The sequence below is a fragment of the Chaetodon auriga genome, chromosome 13 (assembly GCF_051107435.1).
Source record: "Chaetodon auriga isolate fChaAug3 chromosome 13, fChaAug3.hap1, whole genome shotgun sequence".
NCBI classification, from domain to species: domain Eukaryota; kingdom Metazoa; phylum Chordata; class Actinopteri; order Chaetodontiformes; family Chaetodontidae; genus Chaetodon; species Chaetodon auriga.
In genome coordinates, this window is record NC_135086.1 from 25,518,223 (window position 1) to 25,542,141 (window position 23,919).

The window sequence follows — 23,919 nt, forward strand, 5'->3', positions numbered from 1 at the left end:
AAACAAAAAACAAATCTGTCTGGAACCGCAAAAAATTAAAAGCCTTATATAAGCCTTATAATGAAGGCAACACATGCTGTAAGTCTATATTAGCTATATTAGCCTACTATCAAAATGACAAAGTAGGCTACAAATACATAATGAGCATTCATGATTAATTGTTTATTTTCCCTGCAGCGCATCCTGGAGAGAATGACGCACCACGTGACTACTCTACTGTATGATGGTGCTTTACGTTTAACTTCCATTACAATATTAATGTATTATGTTTCGTTGCATTGATGAAATTATAGAAATACAATAAAGAAATCAGATTTTTTATTTCATTTTTATTTTGAGGATTCGCAACAGCATCCTCTTCTCTTTTGATACGCACAATACAATGCCGCCATCCTCGGACCTGAGCAACAAAACACAATAATATCCCTATGTGTCATTCCAAATATATACTGACAAAAATCAGAAATCACTTTATAAAAACAGCCACTTTGTTACTAAATATGTGCCTATGACAGGATTGTGTTCTTACCCATTTAATGTGACTTCTGTTTTCGGACATCACTGGACAGCTTCTCAACATCGGCCATGTAAGATGTAACTTTAATCTTCACGCAGGACTGCAAGCTCTCATCTGTGAGGCGTGTGCGGTATTTGGATTTGATGTAGTTCATGTTTGAGAATATCTACTCGCACAGGTATGTTGATCCAAAGATGGATAATACTCCAAATGCATATTTCTTCATGTTCCTGTAACTGTCAGGTAGAGCATTCCATGTTTCAAACACAAGTTTCTCGGGTGTTGGGAGGCTTTCAATTTCGCTCGATTTGTGACTTCGCTGTACATCTCTGGCGAATACAGTCAGCTTGCGCTCGAATGACAAAACATCTTCCAGCATTTGCAGTGCAGTGTTTCCCCGTGCCTGGAGACTTTTATTCAGCATGTTTAGGTGACTTATATCCACCATAAAGTGTAGTTTTTCCAGCCACTCGTTATCTTCCAGTTGCAGGTAGATCAGGTCTTTGCTTTTCAGGAATGTTTTCACGTGTTCTAAACAAGCAACAAAGCGACGCAAAACCTCACCCCTGGACAGCCATCGGACTTTGTTGTGTAGCAGGAGATCGGAATATTCGCTGTCAACTTCATCTAGCAATGCACGGAACTGATGGTGGTTTAATGCTTTTGCAATTATCTTGTTCACCATCTCGATGACACGGTTCATCACCTCCATACACTCTGGTGGGAATGTTTGTGCACACAGTGCTTCTTGGTGCAAGATGCAGTGAAATGCAAGCAGATTTCAATCCAACGCTTTGTGTAGTAAAGTCACAAACCCCTTTTGAGATTCTCTCATACTGGGTGCCCCATCTGTAGCCACTGAAATCAGGTGGTTGGTGTTTATTCCATTGTCATTTAAACACTTCAGCACAGCCTCACATATGTCCTCCCCCCGTGTTTGGCCTTTCAGTGGTATTAATTCAATCATTTCTTCTTGCGGCCCATCAGACTTCACATATCTGCATAACAGTGCTGCCTGTTCAATATTGATCACATCACAGGACTCATCACAGGCAATTGAGTATGCTGGAGCTGAATTAATGTCCTTGATTTGCTGATTGGTGATGTTGCCTGCCATTTTAATGGCCCTTTCCTTCACTGTCTTTGCGTAGAGAGGCATGTCTTAAATTTTCTGTATTATCTCACTTTTGTTTTTGAAGTCTGAAAATAGGTGCTCTGATATTTTAATGAATGAATCCTTCATGTAGTCACCATCTGTGAACGGTTTTCCACACTTTATTATCTCCTGGGTTGCAACAAAACTAGCAGCAGTAGTGGAGTTTGGAGATGCAATACACTTCTTAAATCTATCTTTGCGCTCCTCAAATTTCTCCAGAAGTAATGCAATCACACTTTTTCTCTCGCTCCCAACTGGGTACTTGGCCGCAAATGTAGCATGCCTTCCCTGGAAATGTCTTTCCACATTACTCTTTTTGTTATTTGACAACTTCTCATTACAAAGCAAACATGCAGGCAATCCTTCCGCATTGGTAATGAAAGCAAATGATTCGGTCCAAGAACGGTTGAATCCTCTGTTCTCCTCAGCTATCTTTCTCTTTTCCCTTTGGGATCCATGGCCCATCACACACCCGCCGGTTTGTTTGCAACAGCCACCCGCCTGGCACCACGCCCAGCTGAAAGAAACGTGTCGCAGGCTATGACGCAAATCTTTGTTGACAGAAATGTTGAAATTTAATATTTATTCTACACATTTTAGACATACACATTAAGAATGTTTGTGTCATGTTTGTCCTCCTACAGAAACCATATTAAAACAAAAAATATTTTTTACCCCCATCTTTTCCATTTTCATACATTTTTGAAAAAGCTCCAGGGAGCCACTAGGGCGGCGCTAAAGAGCCGCATGTGGCTCTAGAGCCACGGGTTGCCGACCCCCGCCCTGGGTGTTGTCTAAGTGTCTGATGTAATACACCATTAGGCAATTTCCCTGCAGGTGACTTTAGTGGAAAGCACCTAAAAAGGGAAATGTAGCTGCTTTCCCCTTGCTGGGTCATCTCTAGGTCATGCTCATGTTAACACATGAGGAGGATCCGTTACAACGAATCATGTTAATAACAGATATCGGCAGCTTGACAGGCACCGCAACAATTTTAAAATTCAACGAGAAGGGATAAGCATGGCGGCTTTCGGCTTAGTCAGAGTCACTGGATTGTAATCAGTTCACTGCTACGATCAATCTATAAACCATACGGCTTAGACAAGAGTTCACTCTTTTATCGACGGGTGACCGCCTTAACAAACCAGCAATCGTTTTTTCTTTTATTGCTAAATTCACAAATGACCGGCGTTGGTCACAACTTCTGATGACAAATGAAGAGTCCACGCTCTTCCAACGGTGGCTCACCACTCAAGCCACCACTGTGTTCATGCAGCTGTCTGTTATCAGGTAGCTAATCTGATACAGGGACACGGAGGGTCTGAATTAATTAAAACTTTGTTGAACCTCGCAGCAAAGTCAAATTGAAACAGGACACATTTATAATTCTGGAACATCGCAGCAATTATAATGTGCCAACAGGCCTTTGAATATTAATAACATATGGCGACGTGACATGCACAACGTAATTCAATACTTCAGTTTTCAAACAGAGCTCAAAATGTCATAAGGATCCAGTTAACTCACGTTTCAAGATAAGAACACATATATAGCTCGTACACAAGTTGAAATGCTGGCACACAAAACCACAATTAGAAGAAGAAGAATCGGGGGGAGACATTCCCCTTTATTTGTCACACACATGCACATGCGGAACACTGCACACGAGGTGAAATTTGTCCTCCATTTCACCCATCCTGGTCCTCCCTCCTCCACGGCAGACCAGGAGTGGTGGGCAGCCGTCATCTTCGCCGTCACCATTGGTCAGGTGGTGATCTTCTTGCATGTTTTTAGTGGGGGTATATTTTTAGCGGAGGATACCCCAGGTGAACACGGGGAGAACATGCAAACACCACACAGAAAGGCCCTCTTTTTTGCAGCAGGCACCAAGCGAGAATCGAACCCGGGACCTTCTTGCTGTGAGGCGACAGTGTTGCCACCATGCCACCGTGCCACCTCACCTCAATTTGAATTGCCTCACATGGGGCACCAAAAAGATGTAGGGGTATCAGGTCACTAAACCCGTGGGTCTTATGTTTGCACTCGTTAATATAAAAAGGAGCACCAACTTTCCTCAGCTCAGAAAGATTTTATTTATTCTTTTCTTTGAATGCTGATTTAATAATAAAAGGTGGCACGGTGGTACAGTGGCAACACTGTCTCCTCACAGCAAGAAGGTCCTGGGTTCAATTCTCACTGTGGGCACAGGGGGTGTGTCCTCCACCATGCCTTTGGTGCCTGCTGCAAAAAAGAGGGCCTTTCTGTGTGGAGTTTGCATCTCCCCATGTTCACCTGGGGTATCCTCCGTAAAATATACCCCCACTAAAAACATGCAAGAAGATCACCACCTGACCAATGGTGACAATGAGTTGGGTCCCCGGGCGCCGGTCTGGCTGCCCACCGCTCCTGGTCTGCTGCGGAGGAAGGACGACCAGGATGGATGAAACGTGGAAGTGTGCAGTGTCTCCCCCCGATTCTTCTTCTTCTAAATAACTGGAAGATCAGTCTCATCATCTAAAGTGCAAGCTCTCGATACAGGGATCGTCTATTTCCAGCTCAAAAGGACACCATCTTCACCGCCAATGATTTAAATGAAAAGTATTATTTATTTGACACAATAATGAGAATGGATATGAATAATGAATAATGAATAATACGACAAATAATACGGATTATACGATGTAACACAAACAACTGGATGAAGAAGTAATAGCAAAATAATAAAAGGAATGAGTTTGGCAATAGTGAGAAGTAGTTTTGAGGAAAAATGAGGACGCGAATGTAGTGTTAATGAAGATTGAGATTATTATGGCCTACGACACCAACTCTTTTTTCAAAGCAGCATGGAATATGCCTACTTCTGTGCCAGCGGCGCTCCAATGGTGGTCAGTCCCGAACTGAAACGGAGGAGCCCCAGACTGTCATTCGTTGTTATGACCCTGTGAGTCATGTGTGAGTGTGTATGTGTTTTTTTCTTTGTGGCAGTGTCTCCTCCCCCAGTGTGTGTGTTTCTTTCTCTCTTTCTCTCTCCAGTTTGAATGGAGCATGATGATGGCTGCTGCAGCGTGATTGGTCAGGGGGCGGATCCCAGGTCTATTTGAACACCAGCAGCCTACACTAGAGCATGAAACGGGCCTGAAAAGTCAGACCCGAACCGGCCCGGGCCCGATAGAACTTGCCCCGAGCCTGGCCCGGCCCATTTTGATTGACAGCTTTGTAGAGCCCGCCCCCGTTTGCAGCCCAACATTTTCAGATGCGCGCATATGGGCTATCAATCAAGAATGAATCATTTGTGCTGTAGTAAGGTCTAATATCTTTACAGCAGAAGCCGACACACTTCTCGGTCACTGTTTGTTTCACCTTTGCAGGCATGGGCTTTGGTGCCGTAACAAACAAAGATATTAACGTTTGAGTTTGATCATGGGCACGTTTACAGCTCCGATCAACATGCCGGGTCAGCGATGAATTCCCCGTTGTTTTGCTGTCATACTTCAACAACACGTCGCATTTCTTACATTTAACATAGCCCACTGTCTCATTATTTTCATTATGTACATGTTCAAAGTTTTTCCAGACCTCTGACCTTGCATTTGCTTGCTGGACCAACACAAAATCACCACTGGCTAATCTCCTTTTCACCTCTGCAACATCCATTTTGCATCTATCGTGCAGATCGAAATGCCTCACGTGATCGCGAATTTACCGCGCAAGTAACGTAAAGCCCGAGCCCGACCCGGACCCGATTCAAATGATAAATATTATGCCCGAACCCGCCCGAACCCACCGGGTTCGGGCTAATATTCCCAGCTCTAGCCTACACTCTCCCCCTCTCTCCAGAATTTCCACCACAAGGAAACGCCAGCATGATGTTTGGATTGTTTGAGCTAGCAGACTCTGAGTGTGTGAAAATCAAGTTTTGAACTTTTGTATGAAAATCAAGTTTTGAACTTTTGTAAATAGTGTAAATATTTGTAAATAGTTAGGGCAGTTAAGTGTGGGGGGGGGGGGCTTTTGTTTTGAACCCGTTTTTTCCTGTGTTTTTTATGTCAGGAGCTTAGGTTATAAATTTGTCATTTATTTTCCTTTTGTTTATTAGGAAAGTGTAGGGTGATTTTAGTTTGTTCGGTTTGTTATGTTGGCCTGTTCTTCCCCTGAAGCTAAATAAAACTGCAACTTGTTTGAATTCGGCTTATCTAGTTGCTGGCCTTCTTCGGAGTGGGAAGACTGGAGGGAGCGCATCTGTTATGTCAAAGGCTCCCCTAGACCGGGGCATAACACGTGGCTCTGATCTGCGCTGTTGTCCAACAGGCGAACCATTTGAACCGCGGTTGAGAGCCAATATTGGACAGGGATGCTTCAGGAGCTGGAAGGCCTCTGTTCGGCAACAGACAAGGGGTAGCTCTTTCAGCTGCTATTTGATCTAGACAGATGGGTTAAGGCTCGCTGCAGAACTTCGGTCCAAACAGGTTGACGGCCATATGGCAAAAGCTTTTCGGTTAATAATAAAGTTGAAAACACTTCCGATGGCCGGTCGGAAACTTCTATAGTTTTGATACACTAATTTCGAGAGTTTGGCTTTAAGTCTGAAAAAGTTATGAGGTTTAATGTGGCAAGCAAAAGTAGACAAAAGATTAAAATAAAACGCCAGTAGGTGGGCAAAAGACAACCGACGAGCAAAAATTTCAGTTACAAAAACTAAAGAAAAACTAAAATGCCAAAAAAGTGGCGTGAGTAAAGAGTAAGTAAAGACTGGTCTCAAACAAAGAAGTGAGACGACGAAGAGACAAAGAAGATGTCCAAGAAGACGTGTAACAAAGAGGAAAGTGAAGTGAAAGTCAAACAAAGAAGAAGTGTGCGTATATTTTCAGCGCTCTGGGGTGTGTCTTGTGACGAACAGACCTTCCGCATGTAGAATGATTTACAGGTGAACGCTGTGATCTCATCTTATAGAGAGACAACATTAACTAATGATTGCATGAGATGAACTCATCTGCTTCTCACTATGGTCCATCACATATATTTTAAATGATCAATTTTTCAATGACATTTCAACATTGTTCACAACATGCATCAGACACCTTTTGATGAATAATGACAACATTCTTCAATACTCATACTAACATATATGATAACTAATAGCAGAACTAATAGAGCAAAGGAACAAGGAAAGGGAGATTATATTTGGTGAATTAAGCATTACTTAGTGTAACTGTCTCATGTCATGTATCAGAAACCTAACCACTTCTAGTCTCTAAATGGCAGTATGGTTCTGTGGTAGAAACTGGATAAAAAAAAAATTATTACAAGAGCTATGATCATAGTTTTGTCATTTTACAAGCAAGAAAAACAGGAAAACATTGATATCATACAAAATATGAGTTTAGTGCTGTAGGAACATCAAAAGTTAAATCAAACATATATCCTGACATCAAACATTATCCTGATGTGATAGAAAAGAAAACACACAGACACACAAAACAGTTTGCTACAGGAATGTCTGATTTACTTGTCAATGTTATCTGATTCTGGAGTCTCTCTGAAGACATGTTACTTGTCCATCCTGATGGTTTTAACATCCTCATCTGGTGTAGAGCTATCATGAAAGAATTAGCATCTCCATTAAAAACACTCTAAGTGATAGGTAATCTTTGAAGTGGAACTGTCTGTGTCTCCAGACCCCCTGAAGGATTGGGGGAAGATGCCAGACATCACGTCTCCCTGCATTAGTGCCTTTCTGTAAATAGTCAAAATGGTCAGTAACTCTTTAAATTAAATGATAACAACTGGAACTGTTAGCCTGATTCTTTCATTGGAAGCCCAAGAACAAACTGGAGAAATCTTCAGTTCACAAAGTATTTATTGAGGTCATAGGTAAAGTATAGCAGCGCTGGACTCGGAATGACAAAGCTCTCCCATGATCTCAGTCAGAATGAGCCCAGGCTGGGTCTGCCCCATACAGAAGTTGGACTTGCCCGACCAAATGTAATTGGCCAGTTACCAGGACGTGGACAGGAACCTGTGTGTGAGTGTTGTTTATCCGTGTATCTAATGCAACAAACCTTGCTGACAGAAAAGAGAGAAAAGTGCCATCTGCCTCCTGTTATCAAAATTGGTTTTCACCAGTCATGTTATCCTACAACACTAAACGGTACAAGGACATTTATTAGGTTACACAAGTGCAGTAAGAAGGTACAGAATAAAAACACATAAAAGACGGAGTAGACAGCAAATTGTTAGACACAGCTTCAGACATCACACCCACAGGCCATCATCCTCATCTCTGGAGACTTCAATTACGCTCCCTGTCCTCTACTCTCCCCACTTTCACACAGTATGTTAAATGCCACACCAAAGTCAATAGAACACTGGACTTAAAAACTAAGAATGCTTACAGCTCATCAGCTCTACCTCCACTGGGCCGTCCAAATCACAATCTGGTTTATCTGCTCCCTGCATACATACCTTTAGTGAATAAAAAAAAAACAGCCATCAGGTATGTGAGAAGATGGTAGGAGGATTCCAGCATGGCACTGAGGGACTGCTTTGACACCACTGACTGGGATGTGTTGTGCAGTCCACACAGGGAGGACATTGACAGTTCAACAACCTGCATTACAGACTACATTAACTTCTGTGTGGAAGACACTAAAGCACAGTGTTTCCCAAACCACAAACCCTGGGTGTCCCCGGAACTGAAAGCCCTACTGAAGAAGAAGAGGGTCTTTAGATCAGGGGCTGAGGAGGGTGCAAAGGGAGCTGCACCCAGCCTTGTCATAATAGCTGACCAGGTGAGGAAGGAACTCAGGAGGATGAAGGCAAGGAAGGCTACAGGCCCAGATGGGCATCAGCTCAGGGACTGTTACACACAGCTGTGCAGATTGGCTGTGCGGGATCCTCCTGCACATCTTCAATATAAGCCTCATGTTTGAAGAAGAAGAGAAGAAGAGACATACTTTATTGATTACTCCACACAACCACATGCATTACATGCACACGCCATGCTTCTGTGAAATTAATTCCTCCATGTTTGACCCATCCTGGTAGTCCTTCCTCCGTAGTAGACCAGGATGTTAGCCAGGCTGACATCAATCATAGACAACCCATCCCACCCCCTGCACGAGACAGTAGGGTGCTTAAGCAGCTTCCAATGTGTAAAAAAGAACGCTACCACAGGTCCTTCATCCCAACAGCAGTCAGACTGTTTAACTCCAGCATCATGTAATGGAGCACTGTGTTGATGCGGTCTTTCTCAATTCTACATGATATACCCACTTTTGTTTTGCACTGCTGTTATCAATGCTAATATCTGCTCACATTATCCACTTCATCTGGTGCAGTTTCTAAGTTGTATATTTCTCTCAACTGTGCAATAACACTATTTATTGTCCATATAGGTAACAATACTTTTATAAACTGTACAAATGTACATATACATAGTTGTTTTTCTATTCTGTACCCAGTATACTGTTTTAGTTTGACCTCTTTATGCCACTGTGCTTGCTCTTTGTAATACTTGTTGGCTGTAATGACTAAAAGGTCTTCTCTGGCAAGCCAGCTGACTTGATCTAACTCTTCCAGACTTTTCAATCTTTTGTGGATTGAATAGATGAAATTGTAGTCAAAGAAAAAGCAATTTCAGGGCGTTTGTGACAACCAGAAAAATGTATTCATCATTCTGTGATGACTGTGTTAGGGGAAAAAGTTATTTCCGCCCTGTGTGTGCCATGTGACCAACAATACTGACTGTGGCCACTGTCACAAAATTTTCCTGGGAGCAAGGCCATGATTACTTGAATGCACACACCTGGTCACAGTCAATTTATGATTTAGGCTGTCTAAACACAGCACATGATTTGTTCATTTGAGTGACTTATTTTTTTTGTGTGTGTTCACAGGCAGAAATATAAAAGCACATCACAGAGGTAAGACAAACATACACACATGCACGCACACATACACACACATAGAGGACGTTCTCAGTCTGAAGTACAGGACTGTGAGTGAGTCTATGAGTTGTTAGCAGTTCCCCAAAAAATAAATTTCCCTCTACACTTCTCACAGGGCTTCATTTAAAGGGGATCTGTGGGCAGAAATGAAATGTAATATTTATAATCATGTTTTCATTAGTGTATACTTACCTGAAAGAGTAAGAGTCGTTGCCTTAGAATGAGCCCTTTAATCTAAGTGGATCCTCATCCACCATGTTGCACCACCATGTTTTTATTGTAGCCCACAGCGGACAAACCAAACAGTGACTCTGGAGAGGGCTTTTTGCTTTTTTCTGGGCCACCATAGGTTTTCCTACGCATTTGAAAGAGGGGAGAGTGAGGCAAGGGGTATTCAATTGGTTGCAATCTGCAACCTCAGATCTAGAACCCACTTAATCCTACATTCTGGACATTTAAATACTCGTTTGAGGTCTTAAATGGTCAAATTGCCCAAGAGAGAATAATCCAAAAACGCAAAACAGTCTTATGTATCAGAACTTTGTTCTTTATCCTTTGCTACCCCGTGTCACAGGCTTACCTGCTGAAATTGCTTCCTCATCTGCTCACCGGTGCCCTCAGTACTTTTCCACTCTCAGCCACACCCACCTGCCTGCTCATCTGATCACACACCTGAGAATCATTGCAATCACTGCAGTATATAAGCTGCTCTGCCACACTGATCTCCCATTGCTGACCCAGCCTGTCTGTCCGACCATGCCTGTTCTCCTGTTCCCCGGTAACTGCCTTAGCCTTTTGTCCCTGACTATGAGTCTTGTTATGATGACTATCAAACAAAAACTTAATTTAGTCATGTAATGGTGGCTTGAGGATTGGTCTTAACTCGATTCCAGAAATAACAATGTCCTTTTCAAAGTTGTTCTCTTTGGGTGATGTTCCCATTTATTGCAAATAAATGAAAAAGGTTATATACAAAACAGAACTTTACCCTGAAGTTGATGTTGAGCTTAAAGAGCACTGGCTTTCCTCTGGCTGTCAGTAAGAACTGTTGTGCTCCCCACCACCATTCAACTCAAACTACCAATCTTCACCTCATTTTGTACAGCTGCTGCTGAGCAGCTGGTGGGTGGTTACTCATTAAACAGAGAAACAAAAACTACAATGCACCCTTGTGGTCAAAGTAAAGAATTTGCACAACATAAATGAAGAATGGTTCCTACACTTGCTTTTTGTTTCCTGGACATTGTTTGCCTAAGTGTTTGGTGTTTGCCACACCAAACACTTACAGAGACTGGAAGACTTTGTATTCGGCACGTCCCAAGTCTTTCCCTGCCTGTGATTGCTGGAGGTTTTTTTCCCTGCACAATACCAGAGACTACAGTTGTTGCTGCTAATCTGGTCCTGCCGACCAAGATTAAAGTGTTGATAAAAGCTTTACCCGTGTTGTGGTGATTCTGCACTTGGGCCCAAAACCCTTGCAGCAGGAAAGCCATCAATTACAATCGGAAACACTCATAGCTAGTTTAACGTTGCCAGTGTTCACATTTAAATGTAATATAACCAAATGAATTACATGACACTTGTATGCTATTATCAACTGTAAATGTAAACACAACTTAAAAGCTTTCCAAGGCACAAACAGAGGAAGGAAAAAAATACAGAAGGTGGAGCTGCAAGCTGACCACATGTAACAACTAAAGAAGTTCCTGATTAGAATCCCTGAACTATGACCTGGCTGTGTCACATGACTAAAGCAACCAATGAAACATTAGCAGAAGCTAAACATTATAAAGGAAAACATAAAAACAGAGAAAACCCATCCCTCCCACCCTCTGTATGTATATATGCACACCCACACCCACACACACACACACATACACACAGTAGTGAGACATGGCAAGGCACTGAGGATCAAGGAAAACGCCACCTTTGGGGCCATCCACACCGAGAGGAGTTGTCACAGACTATGACCACAGGGTGCGCCGGCACCTGGGCCCCCCCGACTCCGACAGACAGGTGGACCCCCACACCAAGGTGGGGAGCGCCCCGCCCGGCCGGGCAGAAGGGACCCGGGATCACCACCCCCAGCAGCAGACCAGACACAACTCTCAGTGTGGAGGACCCCCCTGAGGAAACAGGAAACACTGCAGTTAAAAGTAAAAGGCATGAAATTGAACAGTTAAAGGAAGAAAAATACATAAGATAATTTAAAAAAGTAGATTAAATAGTTTAAAATTCTGCAGAATATAAAACAGCAAAATAAAAGGCATCAACATAAGATAAATGATAAGAACACAGGAAGAATTTAAAGGTCAATTAAAAGCCTGATTAAAAAGGTGTGTCTTTAACCTTCTTAACAACATTGTATTTAATGAAGATGGACTTTGAGCTCAATTTGAAGCCCATAGAGCACCAGGACTTCACCCTAGTTAATACTACCACTACATGCTACTACCACTACTATGTCATCTACTGCTGCTAATACCAATGATAATTCTAATAATGTAAAGGACCAGTGTGCAGGATTTAGTGGCATCTAGGTGTGAGATTCTAATTTGCATGAATACCCCTCACCTCCCTCTAAATCTTAAACACTGGTCTTTTAATATTACTAAAAAATGAAGTGTTTTTATTTATTTTTTGTTTATTTTTTTTTCACAAAAATGTAATACTTGAATATCTGCAGTCTTGAACTTTGATTTTGTCTCGCTCCATCCCTCTAAGTCCAACTGTAACCATGGCAACTAAAACTGATTTCTCCCAGTTTACAGGCAGGTGTTCGATTACCATGACAACCACATAATGCCTGCCCACAGTGGTGTCTTTATGTTTCCCTGCCATCAGTCTCCTATGTAGTGAACATTAAAAAAAATCCCTCTATTCTGAGCAGTGAGAACGATGCACAGCCCCAAACAAAATATCCATCTGTCCTTTCATCTAATGTATCAAGCCATCCATTCAATCTCAGTTTATACAAAAGGTCTGTATGGTAGGCATAGGATGACTATACAAGCCCTCTTACAAAATGCTGCATTACACCCACTCAGCAATTCCTAACAATGAAATATTGAGATAATATTAACCTCTTGTTTGTCATCATCGGGGAGAGGATTAATATCAAACATAGATTTGCATTTAGGCTTGCCTACAATTGTATGAATACAAATGTCACACAATAGTGTGAGGTTGTGTTGAGGTGAGCGAGTTGTTAATATGAGCAAGGCATTTACAAAGAGCAATTGACTTTGGAAGCAAAATGGCATCTAGAAGAGCTGCAACCTTGTCATGACGGAGAATGGGTTTTCCATCAGTGTGGCGGTACGAGGGATATTACAATATTATGGTAAAGATGTAAGCATATGAAATTTGAAAGGAAAACCGACAACACCACACTGGGAATTTCACCCAGGGAATTTTTGGATAAATATAAATGGTAATAAAGAAGCACGCAAGTAAGTAATACAAAGAAGGGCAGGAGATGTGGTTTAAAGGGTTAACAGATACTTAAGTTTATTTAGTTTGTCACACTAAAGATTAAAAATGACTTAAAAGAAAACTAAAGCACTAAGACCCTACTCCAGTGCCGAGGCTTACCAACAGCGAGGGGGAGACTTGGGAGAGGAAGTCCAAATTAAAGAAAGAGCACCCCACTCGTACGTGACACACAGCAAAAGATGAAGTGCACCGCAAACCAAACTCCAGAATCACACAACACGAGGGACACCACCACCCGGGACACCACCACCACCGTCGGCTCTCAGCACTATAAGGAGAGTTGAGAACACAATTAGTTCACACCCTTGTTTTTTTTTTAAGCCACAAAAAGAAATTTAATAATAAATATTCATACACCAAAAAATATTAACAGCCTAGGGCTGAAACTCAATAGAAATTAGAAAATCTATCTCATAATTGGCAAATTAACAAATCAACAAACAGAAAAGTAAGCAAAGAAAAAGAGTCTCTGGCCAGAGATACTAAATCAACAAATGAACATAATCATAGAATTGAAAACTAAAATGATAAACAACCAACCAATTCATTCCAAACAATACCCGTGCACGCTCACTCATCCACGCACAGCCGGTTAGTGAATATGGCCATTCATCCACCCGTCTCGGTCCTCACAAACACTCACACAACCACACGCACACACGCACAGTCCTGACTGGGCAACTACCACTGAAGCCCACCGCTAAGAGACAAAGCTGGGCACCAGAGTACCAGGGGCCGAGCAATAACTTGAGAACAGTCCCAGAATGAAGCAGTAGCAGCGGCAGCGAGCGAAGCAGGCAGTGGTGAGCGAAGCAGAAAGCAGCATACACAGAAGCATACACATAGTCGCGTACCTACCTGCATGGAGAGCAGAGGAGGAAGCGGAAGGGGGTGGACCTTTGAGACAGGAAGTGAGAGGGTGAGGGAGGGACACAGTCTCTTTTTATACCCTTTCCCTCTGCACTGATAGGCTAATGCGCCAGGTAAAGTGCAGAGCAGCAGACTCGCCTGCATTCATCCACAGCAGCATATCATACTGCTACATCAGATTTTAAGAATTGTCTGTGTTTCCATAGAGTGCCAAAATCATGCACAACACCAAATGCATATCTAGTGTAGATAGTTACAGTCTTTTTGCTTGCCAGTTTTCATACCTCTGTCATTGCTGTCAGTTCTGCCGCTTGTGCAGAATTGTGAGAGGGGAGTGAACCTGAGACAAGAGTTTCATGATTAATGACAACAGCAAATCCAACTCTGTTGCGACCAGTTTGTGGGTCACGTGAAGCAGATCCATCTACAAAAACAACCAAATCAGCGTTAGTTAATGGTGTTTCTTGTAGATTTGGTCCTGGGGAGCAAACCTGTTGGAGGACAGCACCACAGTTGTGTTCTTGTCCACCGTCTGGTGTTGGAAAGAGAGTGGCAGGGTTTAAAACACTGCATCTTTTGACAGTGATATTTGGCATTTCTAAAAGCACAATGTTGTATCTTAGCCATCGTGCTGTGGAGAGGTGAGAAGTTTTTTTTTCAAGTAAATCATGGACAGAGCATGTGACACTGTGTCGGCTTTACACTGCTCTTCGGTCGGACTGCAGGTCATAAGGTCATCAACACAATGTAACAAAGGAGTGCCTGGAGAGACAACAAGAGATTCATGACTTTGTCTGAGAGCTTCATTGTAAATGGTGGGACTTTCACAGTAACCTTGGCACAGGCAAGTGAATGTGTAGCCTCACCCATTGAAGTTGAAAGCAAACCAGAATTGACTGTCTGGATGAACTGGAACACTAAAGAAAGCATTTGAAGGGTCCACCACTGAAAAGAATTTTGCATTGGGTGGGACCTGAGACAAGATGGTATAAGGATTTGGAACATTTGGGGCTTTGGGAACAAATTCTGTTGGTTGATCTTTATCTCTCATTTTCTTGAGGAACAAAGGTGTACGTACTGGAGATTCAGCACAGGGAACAATTACTCCTGCTGTTTTAAGAAATGTTAGAGCAATTGCATATCTATTGTCTGAGCCCTCAGTAGATAGTGTGTTAGTCTGCTCAGTATGTGTGTGTGAGTGTGGTGCAGTACCTTCTTCCGATCTCACAAGTTGGTCTGGCTTGTCAGGAGTCCAACCCCCAACCATTGTCAGTCTGATGTGTTTGTCACGTCTCCAATGTCCAACTTTGCCACAGCTGAAACAGACATCATTGGGAGCTCTTCTTCCCCAGTTCCTGTCTCAACCATGTTTTTTTCCTCTGTGTCTATGACTTGGTTGTCCATGTTCTTGGACTGCATTATATATGGTTATTGTTGCCATGTGAAGTTCTTTCTGTGTTGTCTCTTGGCATGTTGGCAAAGTTCAAACAGATGTGCATCACGCCAGCTGATGCAGGAAATTTTAACAGCTGATGAAATATCTGGTTTCAGTCCACTTAAAAAAAACCCTTAAAAAAATGAATTTCCCTCACATCTGAAGTGTTGCTCAACTCATCGGGCAGTTGAAGGCCACTGTAGGTGTTGAATACCTCTGTCAGGCGAGTGAGATATTCATCAGGGTTTTCACCATCCTTTTGCTTGATGCTGTGGGGTTGCCCGAATGTTGAGAGGCTGCTGTGACATCACCAGAAGTCCATGGGCAGAAAACCAGCATTGCACCTTCTGGTCTAGATACTTCAACCATGGGCATGTTGAAGGCTGCATTTTTATTGGGCCATTGCGCCAATAGAAGAGGGGTAGGTTGTAGAGTTTCGTAGTGGAACAGACCCATCAGGATGAGCAGCTCCCGAACTTGAGTTTTGTTGTGGCATGGTGGAGTCTGCTTCTCTTCTTTCGTTGGACGTCGCAGGTTTGTATGGTGATGGACCTGAAGAATGAGTTGGTGGGTTGCAGTCGAGGTCCGGATCCAGCTTCAAAGCCACCAACTGTGGAAACAAAAAAAGAACAGATCTGCGAGTCTGGTGTTATTTTTGTGTGTAAGTTTTTTATTGGTTTCAACTTTTTCACATGAAAAGGCTACTTGTTTCTGCATTATTTCCTTGTTTTGTGGTTCTGTTTCCCCTTTCCACATTTGTTAACATTCTTTTTGACCTTCTATAATTTTTTTTTTTTTTCAGACAATTTCTTTTTCTTTCTCATTTCTTGTTCTATTTCTTTCAGTTTTACTTCTACCAGTACTATGTTTTTCCAGACTGAGGGATCCCCCTATTGGGAATCCAAACTCAGCTGTCCAGACATTTAAATATTTAAAAATTTTATCCCCATATTTCCTTGTCATGATATCCACAATCGGACCCTCCGGAGATCCAATCTCAACAGAGCCTTTACTCCCCAGTCCAGCTGTGGAGGTCGTGCACAATAATTACAATACAGATGTTGTTATGGCTGTGTTTTCTGTCTGGTATGGTTCTGCGTCTGTTTCTCTGCAGGGCTGAAGTGTGGCAGGGGCAGGGCCGATCTCCTCTGAAGCGAGTGGCTTCTAGACACACCTGACTTTAATCCTCCCTCATCAAGACTCTCCTTTTTAAGCTGGCTTCTCTCACACTCCTGTGCCAGATGATTCATGCTCTTGCCCTTTGTGTCTGGCCACAGAGTTATCTCCTGGTCCCTGCCACGCTCCTCCAGCCAATGCTGTAGTCTTTTCCTGTGCTTTTGGTTTGCTCTCGTGAGTTGTGCTAGTCTTCACTACAGGGAAAATTTGTTCTCCTTTTATGTGTTGAGTTTTTTTTCCCCCAGTGGTGATTTTTGTTTTTTTGTCTGCCTGAGCTGCATTTTTCCCTAACGGTGATTTTTTGTTCTCTTCATTTTTTGGTTGCTGAGTTTTTTCCCCCCAGCAGCGATCTTAATTTTTTTTCCTGTCTGTGCTGCATTTTTCCCTTACGGTGATTTTTGGTTGGTCAATAAACTGTGTTAAAACTCTCTTTGCATTCTGGGTCCTTGCCTTCCTAACAACCTTAACAGAATCATCTGGCCAGAATGGACCCAGCAGAGACAGAGAGTTTAAAACAAGCCCTCTCCAGCCAGGGGGTTCTGGTTAACCAGCATGAATCAAACCCTGCTGTAAGTCATGGAACATCTTCAGCAGCTAACCACCAGTGTGACGCAACTGGGAGGACAAGTAGCCGCCATGACGGACCGGCTCGCTTCTCGTACACCTCCCATGGGCTCTCCTTCTCCACCTCCAGCTGCCGAATCACCTGCCAGCCCTGCACCTCAGCCATATATCCCCATCCCAGCCAGGTATTCAGGTGATTTAGGGTCATGTGCTCAGTTTCTGCACCAGTGCTCAATTGTTTTTTTTATTATCTGGTCAGGCGGCAGCTTGGTCACTAGGCATTTCAAGTCAGAACACCAAGCTAATTACTGATTACACCCTCATTACAGAAGAGATGAAGAGAGTTTTTGATCACCCCGTTAGAGGCAGAGAGCCTGTGGGTCAGTTACTTAACTTACAGCAGGGAAATCAGCCAGTCTCTCAGTATGCAGTAAATTTTCACATTTTGGCAGCAGAAAGTGGTTGGGGGGAGCCCGCTCTTCAGGCAGTCTTTTTTAAGGGCCTAGCTGGGGAAATCAGAGATGAGCTAGTGGTACGACATGAATGTCATTCCCTAAACAGCCTCATCGAGCTAGCAATCTGCCTAGACAATAGGTTAAGGGAAAGACGTAGGGAAAGGCTAGATAGACAGAGACGACGTCCCCTTGCCTTCCCCCAGATGAGCCCAACGGAACAGGTGCCTCCGACACCCTCCTCTCTCTCCACCACCCCAGACGCTCGACCCAGCCTCGCCGAGGAGCCCATGCAGCTGGGCTGGGCGCGACTCACGCCTGCGGAGCGGCAGCAACACCTTAGGGACAGTAGCTGTGTCTCTACTGCGGCCAGAAAGGACATCTCCTTGCCCAGTGTCCAGAGGTGCCAAAAGGCCAGGCTCTTCAGCAGGCAGGGGGTGCTGGTGAGCCTAATTTCCACTTCCTCCTCATCCCGAATACAAATACAATGTATGATACACGGACCACAGCAAACACTCCCGGTAGAGGTGCTGGTGGACTCCAGTGCAGATGATAATTTCATAGATTCAGGCTTTGTTAAGACCCACAATCTGCTGTTTTTCAGGCAATGGTAAATGATGTATTGAGAGACTTCTTGAACAGAGTGTTGTTTGTATACTTGGATGATATTTTGATATGATGTATGACGTATGATGAGCATATAAGCCATGTCAGAGACGTACTAAAGCAATTATTAGAGAATGGACTCTATATAAAAGCAGAGAAATGTGACTTTCATGTGACCACTGTAAACTTCTTGGGTTATGTTGTGGAGAAGGGGCAGCTCAGAGCAGATCCTGCTAAAGTCGAGGCAGTGGAGGGGTGGCCAGTTTCAGCAACCTGCAAGCAACTGCAGAGGTTTTTGGGCTTTGCTAACTTTTACCGCTGATTTATCAGAAACTACAGCCGCATAGCTGCCCCCCTCACTCAGCTGACATCTAGTAAGGTTTCTTTTAAATGGTCACTCGAAGCTCAAGCTGCTTTTGAAACATTAAAACAGAGGTTTGTTAATGCACCTTTGTTGATTCACCCAGATCCCAAGCAACAGTTTGTGGTCGAGGTTGAAACCTCGGATTCAGGGGTCGGGGCAGTGCTCTCCCAGCGCCTACCTGCAGACAAAAAAATACATCCACATGCCTTCTTCTCCCATTGACTCACACCCGCAGAGCGGAACTACAACGTTGGGAACCGAAAGTTGCTGGCAGTGGTCTTGGCGCTTCAGGAATGGCGGCACTGGTTGGAGGGAGAGGTTCATCCCTTCATCGTCTGGACAAACCGCAAGAACCTGTCTAAATTCCTGTCAGGCTCGGTGGGCCCTCTTCCTGGGGAGGTTCGACTTCACCCTCACCTACTGCCCTGGCTCCAAAAACCAGAAACCAGATGCCCTCTCTCGTCAGTTCGCCCCAGTGGAGGGGGAGACTGGCACGGAGATGATCCTCTCCCCCTCATGTGTGGTGGGAACAGTCTGGTGGAAGGTGGAACAGGAAGTCCACAAAGCCCTCCGAGACCACCCTGCGCCAGATGGCTATCCCCCAGGATGACTGTTCGTCCCGCCGTCTGCAAGGTCTTCAGTGCTCCTATGGGGACACTCCTCGAGAATAGCCTGCGACCCGGGAATCCATTGAACCCTCTCCCTGATCCGACAATGCTTCTGGTGGCCTTCTATGACCGCAGACACCAGAACCTTCGTCTCTGCCTGCACTGTGCCCGGAACAAATCCTCTCACCGCGCCCCCAGGAGGGTTGCAGTAGGAGGGTTGCCTCCTACTGCAACCCTTACCCATTCCTCCCCGCCCATGGTCACACATCGCAGTGGATTTTGTCACCAGTCTCCCTCCATCTGATGGTAATGACACCATTCTCACCATTGTTGATCGCTTCTCTAAGGCAGTTCATTTTGTCCCTCTCCCCAAATTGCCCTCAGCCTTAGAGACCGCTAACCTGTTAGTTCACCATGTTGTCTGACTTCATGGCATTCCTCAGGACATTGTGTCAGACAGGGCCCTCAGCTTACTTCCCAGGTGTGGAAAGCTTTCTGCCGGGCATTGGGAGCCTCTACCAGTCTCACCTCGGGGTACCACGCCCAATCCAACGGTCAAACAGAATGAGCAAACCAGGATTTGGAGTCCTCTCTGAGATGTATTGCATCCCATCTCCCAGCCTCCTGGTCCACACACCTCCCCTGAGTGGAGTATGTTCACAACTCCCTGATCAGCTCCGCCACAGGTATGCCACCATTCATGGTAATGACCAGTTTCCAACCTTCCCTGTTTCCTAGTCAGCAGTGCAAAGTGGCAGTACCCTCCATCCAGGCACAGTTTCGTCCGGCCCGGCGGGTATGGCAGGAGGTCAGGGCCACCCTAGGAAGGACAGCTGCACGGAATTGGCGGATCGCCATCGTACACCGGCTCCTGAGTGCAAGGTTGGTCAGCAGGTATGGCTCTCAGCCCGGGACCTCCCTCTCCAGACAGACCCCTGCAAGATGGCTCCCAGATACATTGGCCCCTACCCTATAGACAAGATAATTAACCTCAGTGCCATCCGACTCAAGCTCCCCGCCGCCCTGTTTTCCACATCTCCCTCCTCAAACCGGTGGTCAACAGCCTTCTGCACCCCCCAGCTGATCCAACACCCCCCCCCCCCCAGTTATCAGTACCTCGTCGACTGGGAGGGTTATGGCTCTGCCTGTGCTGCATTTTTCCCTGATGGTGGTTTTTGGTTGTTGTTATTTTTTGATCAATAAACTGTGTTAAAACTCTCCCTGCATTCTGGGTCCTCGCCTTCCTCACGACCTTAACAGAGGTCTCTGTAAGGACTGCTTCGTCCCTTGCCACAAGCAGTGAAAAGCCCTCAAAGTTTTTACACTTTGAACCCTGAGTCAACCCTGGACTCAGACACAATTGTGGATAAAATGAAAATGAAAATATTTGGCCAATTAAAATGTCAATATTTCAGTGTTCACCAGATGAATTTCGCTTAATTACGTTCATGGAATCCCAGCAGTAACGATCCGGGATGGACACAGACAGCCCTCCCTTCTCAGAAGAGGATTTGAGATTGGAGATTGGAAAACTTTTTTTCTTCCAAGATGGCCTGTCACTGTCTGCGTTCTGTCCCAGACGATCACTCGGGGGATCCCACTTCTGGCACCAAATTGTTGTGGAAATTTTCTGCTGCTAGTGAAGAATGAAATAGAGACGTCTGCTGGCCGACAAGGTTTTATTTTCTTTGCAAAGAAAAGGTAAATTATCACATGAGCGGTAGAATGAAGAAAGACCCCAAGCTTGGGGACAGCTAAACATTTATACCTAGGGAACGCCCCCTACCTTTTGGTCTGCTGTAGGTATCGGTGTCGGCTCCCTAGGGGGTGGCTCACACCGGAGGCATCTTGCAGGATTTTGTATGTTGTTGCTAAGAGGTCTAAACATCACAATTTAAAACACAAAAGGACTTAATATCCTGGTGAGAAAAAGGGATGTGGAATATCTCAAGTAGATGGAGCACAAGGAACTGAAATTACAATCACAAAGGACATACATTAGGTTACACAAGTGCAGTAGGAAAGTAAATAATAACACTTAATATCTCTAGAAGCAGCCAATTGTAACAATTTCTATGAAACTATAAAACATTTGCAACACCTTATGTAAACAAGTGACATGTGCAACAGGTAGTATGTGGCAGTGCAGTAAAAAAATAAAAAGTGCAAGTGAACAGATGAGGAATATAATGTATATAACATATAAAGTGATATGTGCAGTGGGCAGTACGTGCAGTATGACATCGGCTCAGTTATAATGTTCATCCTTGTTTGTGGTCTCTTGGGTCCTGAGTGAGGGCCACAAGGTGGTAAGAGGGGGTGTCAATGTCAGTGAGAGGGTGGCGGGGTTGTAGGGTGGCCATCAGGTGGTAAGAGTCATTGTCAATCAATGGGAAGGTGGTGGGGGTTGGAGGGGGGCTGCTGGGGAACAGAGTTCTGCAGGGTAACTGCTCTGGGGAAGAAGCTGTTTCTATGCCTGCTGGCGCGGGAACGGAGGCTCCTGAACCTCCTACCAGATTGGAGGGGGGCAAACAGCCCATGGTTGGGGTGGGAGCTGTCACTGCTGATGCTGCATGCCCTTCTGAGACACTGCTTGTGCTGGAGGTCCTCAATGGCAGTTAGCTGGGCACCGGTGATGTACTGGGCAGTTTTCTCCACCCTTGCGGGGCCTTCCGCTTGGAGGCTGTGCAGCTGCCATACCATACTGAGATGCAGTTGGTCAGGATGCTCTCGATGGTGTAGTGGTAGATGTTAACTAGGATTTGATGAGCCAGGTGGACTTTCTTCAGTCTCCTCAGGAAGTAGAGGTGCTGTTGAGCCTTCTTTATCAAGGTGGAGGAGTTGAGGGTCCAGGAGATGTCCTCGGAGATGTGGACATCCAGGAACTTGAAGCTGGAGACTTGTTCAACCTCCGCCCCGTCGATGTGAATGGGGGTGTGACTGCAGCCTTTAGTTTTCCTGTAGTCCACGATGAGCTCCTTAGTCTTCTTGGTGTTGAGGTTCAGGTTGTTGTTGGCACACCACATCGCCAGTTGCTGAACCTCATCTCTGTAGGCTGACTCGTCGTTGTTGTTAATCAGGCCTATCACCGTGCTGTTGTCTGTGAACTTGATGATGGAGTTGGAGCCATGCATGGGCACACAGTCATGGGTGAAGAGGAGTAGAGAAGACTGCTCAGCACGCAGCCCTGTGGGATGTCAGTTTTCAGGGTCAGGGTGGCAGAGGTGTGGTTGTCTAACCTAACAGACTGGGGTCTGTTGGTCAGGAAGTCCAGGGTCCAGTTGCAGAGGGAGGTGCTGATGCCGACGGTCAGATCTGTAAGGCAACATGTTTATTTCCTGCAGGAGACTCCTATTGCTTAATGTGTGAGTCAGCTGATTGACAGGAGGCTGAGTGTCATGTGTCCATCTGGAGGAAACAGATTTTTATGTTCTCGTTCTGTGGTATGAAGAGAAAAGTGGCTGTGTGGGTGCAAAGTATGAAGTATATATTTACTTTTTTAAAATTTAAATTTTATTTATATAGCGCCAAATCATAAAAAAAATTTCATAGGGCACTTGCCATATAATTTCACTTTGTGTGGTGGCAGCAGCTCCACACCAGCAACAAGGCACTCCTTCATAAATTCTCCTTCTGAATGAGGTTTCAACTTCTTAGCTATTGGCTTGCTCATTATGAAACTTGCCTGCATAACACTGTCTCCGTCGCAATGCCTTGTCCCCTGTGTTGAATGTCATTATATTCCATTAAAATAGAGTACTGTTTCTCTGTTCTCAGACAGTAGCAAGTAGGTCTATTTAAATTGTAGTTATTGCAATTGCATTATTTACTTAGTAAACTTATTTAAAATTAGAATTAGTTACATTTCCAGTTACCACCAAAAGCAGTGAAATTACATCTTACAATAATGCATTACTTTCTAGCTTTGTAATGAGTTACTTCCAACACTGACTAAGTTTGTGTGATGTCAGGCTGAAGGGGATCCTGGAGCAGATGGACCGTGGTGTTGTGGATCTACAGGAACTCCGCAGAAACCTGGAGATCGCTGCTGCCATGCTGGATGCAGTTTACACTGATGAAACCAGGTAGAACTGAATAGACTGATGGATGAATGGATTTGCAGCTAAATAAAATAAATCCTTGTCACTGGTTGTCCAAGCACTGTCTAACAGGTGTTTCTCTCTGTTCTGAAGGCGCCTCTTGGACACTGAGGATGAGCTCAGTGACTTGCAGGCTGAGTCAGTGCCCAGCGAAGTACGTGATTGGCTGGCATGTACCTTCAGCAGAAAGATGGGTGTGGCAAAGCGTCGTCCTGAGGAGAAGCCAAGATTCAGGAGCATTGTCCATGCAGTGCAAGCTGGAATATTTGTAGAGAGGTAAAAATAATAATAGTAATAATAATTTCCAATTCTCTGAGTCCAAAAAAAAAAAAAAAAAAAAAAGACAGAGGACACCTAAAACAGTCATTATGACAAACTACCATTGAGATCTGCATCTGGAGCAACATGCTGCTCACAACTTCCATAACATTTAACACCTCTACATTTTTGCTTGGAGATATCATCATATAGTCATATAGTGTATATGACCAAAAGAATATGGACACCCCTGTCTACATGTGCACTTTTTTGTCTTGGTCTGTTTTTCCTGGTTTGGGCGCCTTAGTTCCAATGAAGCGAAATCTTAATACTACTGCATATAATGATGTTTTAGACATCAGTGTGTTTCCA

The 23,919-nt window shown here is 44.3% G+C and overlaps 1 protein-coding gene across 4 annotated transcripts in view; it reads left to right on the plus strand.

The window, feature by feature from the left end:
• Positions 1–23,919, plus strand: part of pde1a (phosphodiesterase 1A, calmodulin-dependent) — an 82,135-nt gene that overhangs the window by 28,994 nt on the left and 29,222 nt on the right. The window contains exons 1-5 of one of the 4 annotated variants that reach the window (XM_076747451.1): positions 9,569–9,595; positions 17,066–17,344; positions 17,873–18,054; positions 23,161–23,274; positions 23,383–23,565. In XM_076747451.1, coding sequence (XP_076603566.1) covers positions 17,081–17,344; positions 17,873–18,054; positions 23,161–23,274; positions 23,383–23,565 — 743 coding nt within the window. In that variant the 5' untranslated portion in view covers positions 9,569–9,595; positions 17,066–17,080. Of the gene's footprint in view, positions 1–9,568; positions 9,596–17,065; positions 17,345–17,872; positions 18,055–19,927; positions 20,084–23,160; positions 23,275–23,382; positions 23,566–23,919 lie in introns of those variants that run through there. The other 3 variants (XM_076747448.1, XM_076747449.1, XM_076747450.1) reach the window with 3 other exon arrangements.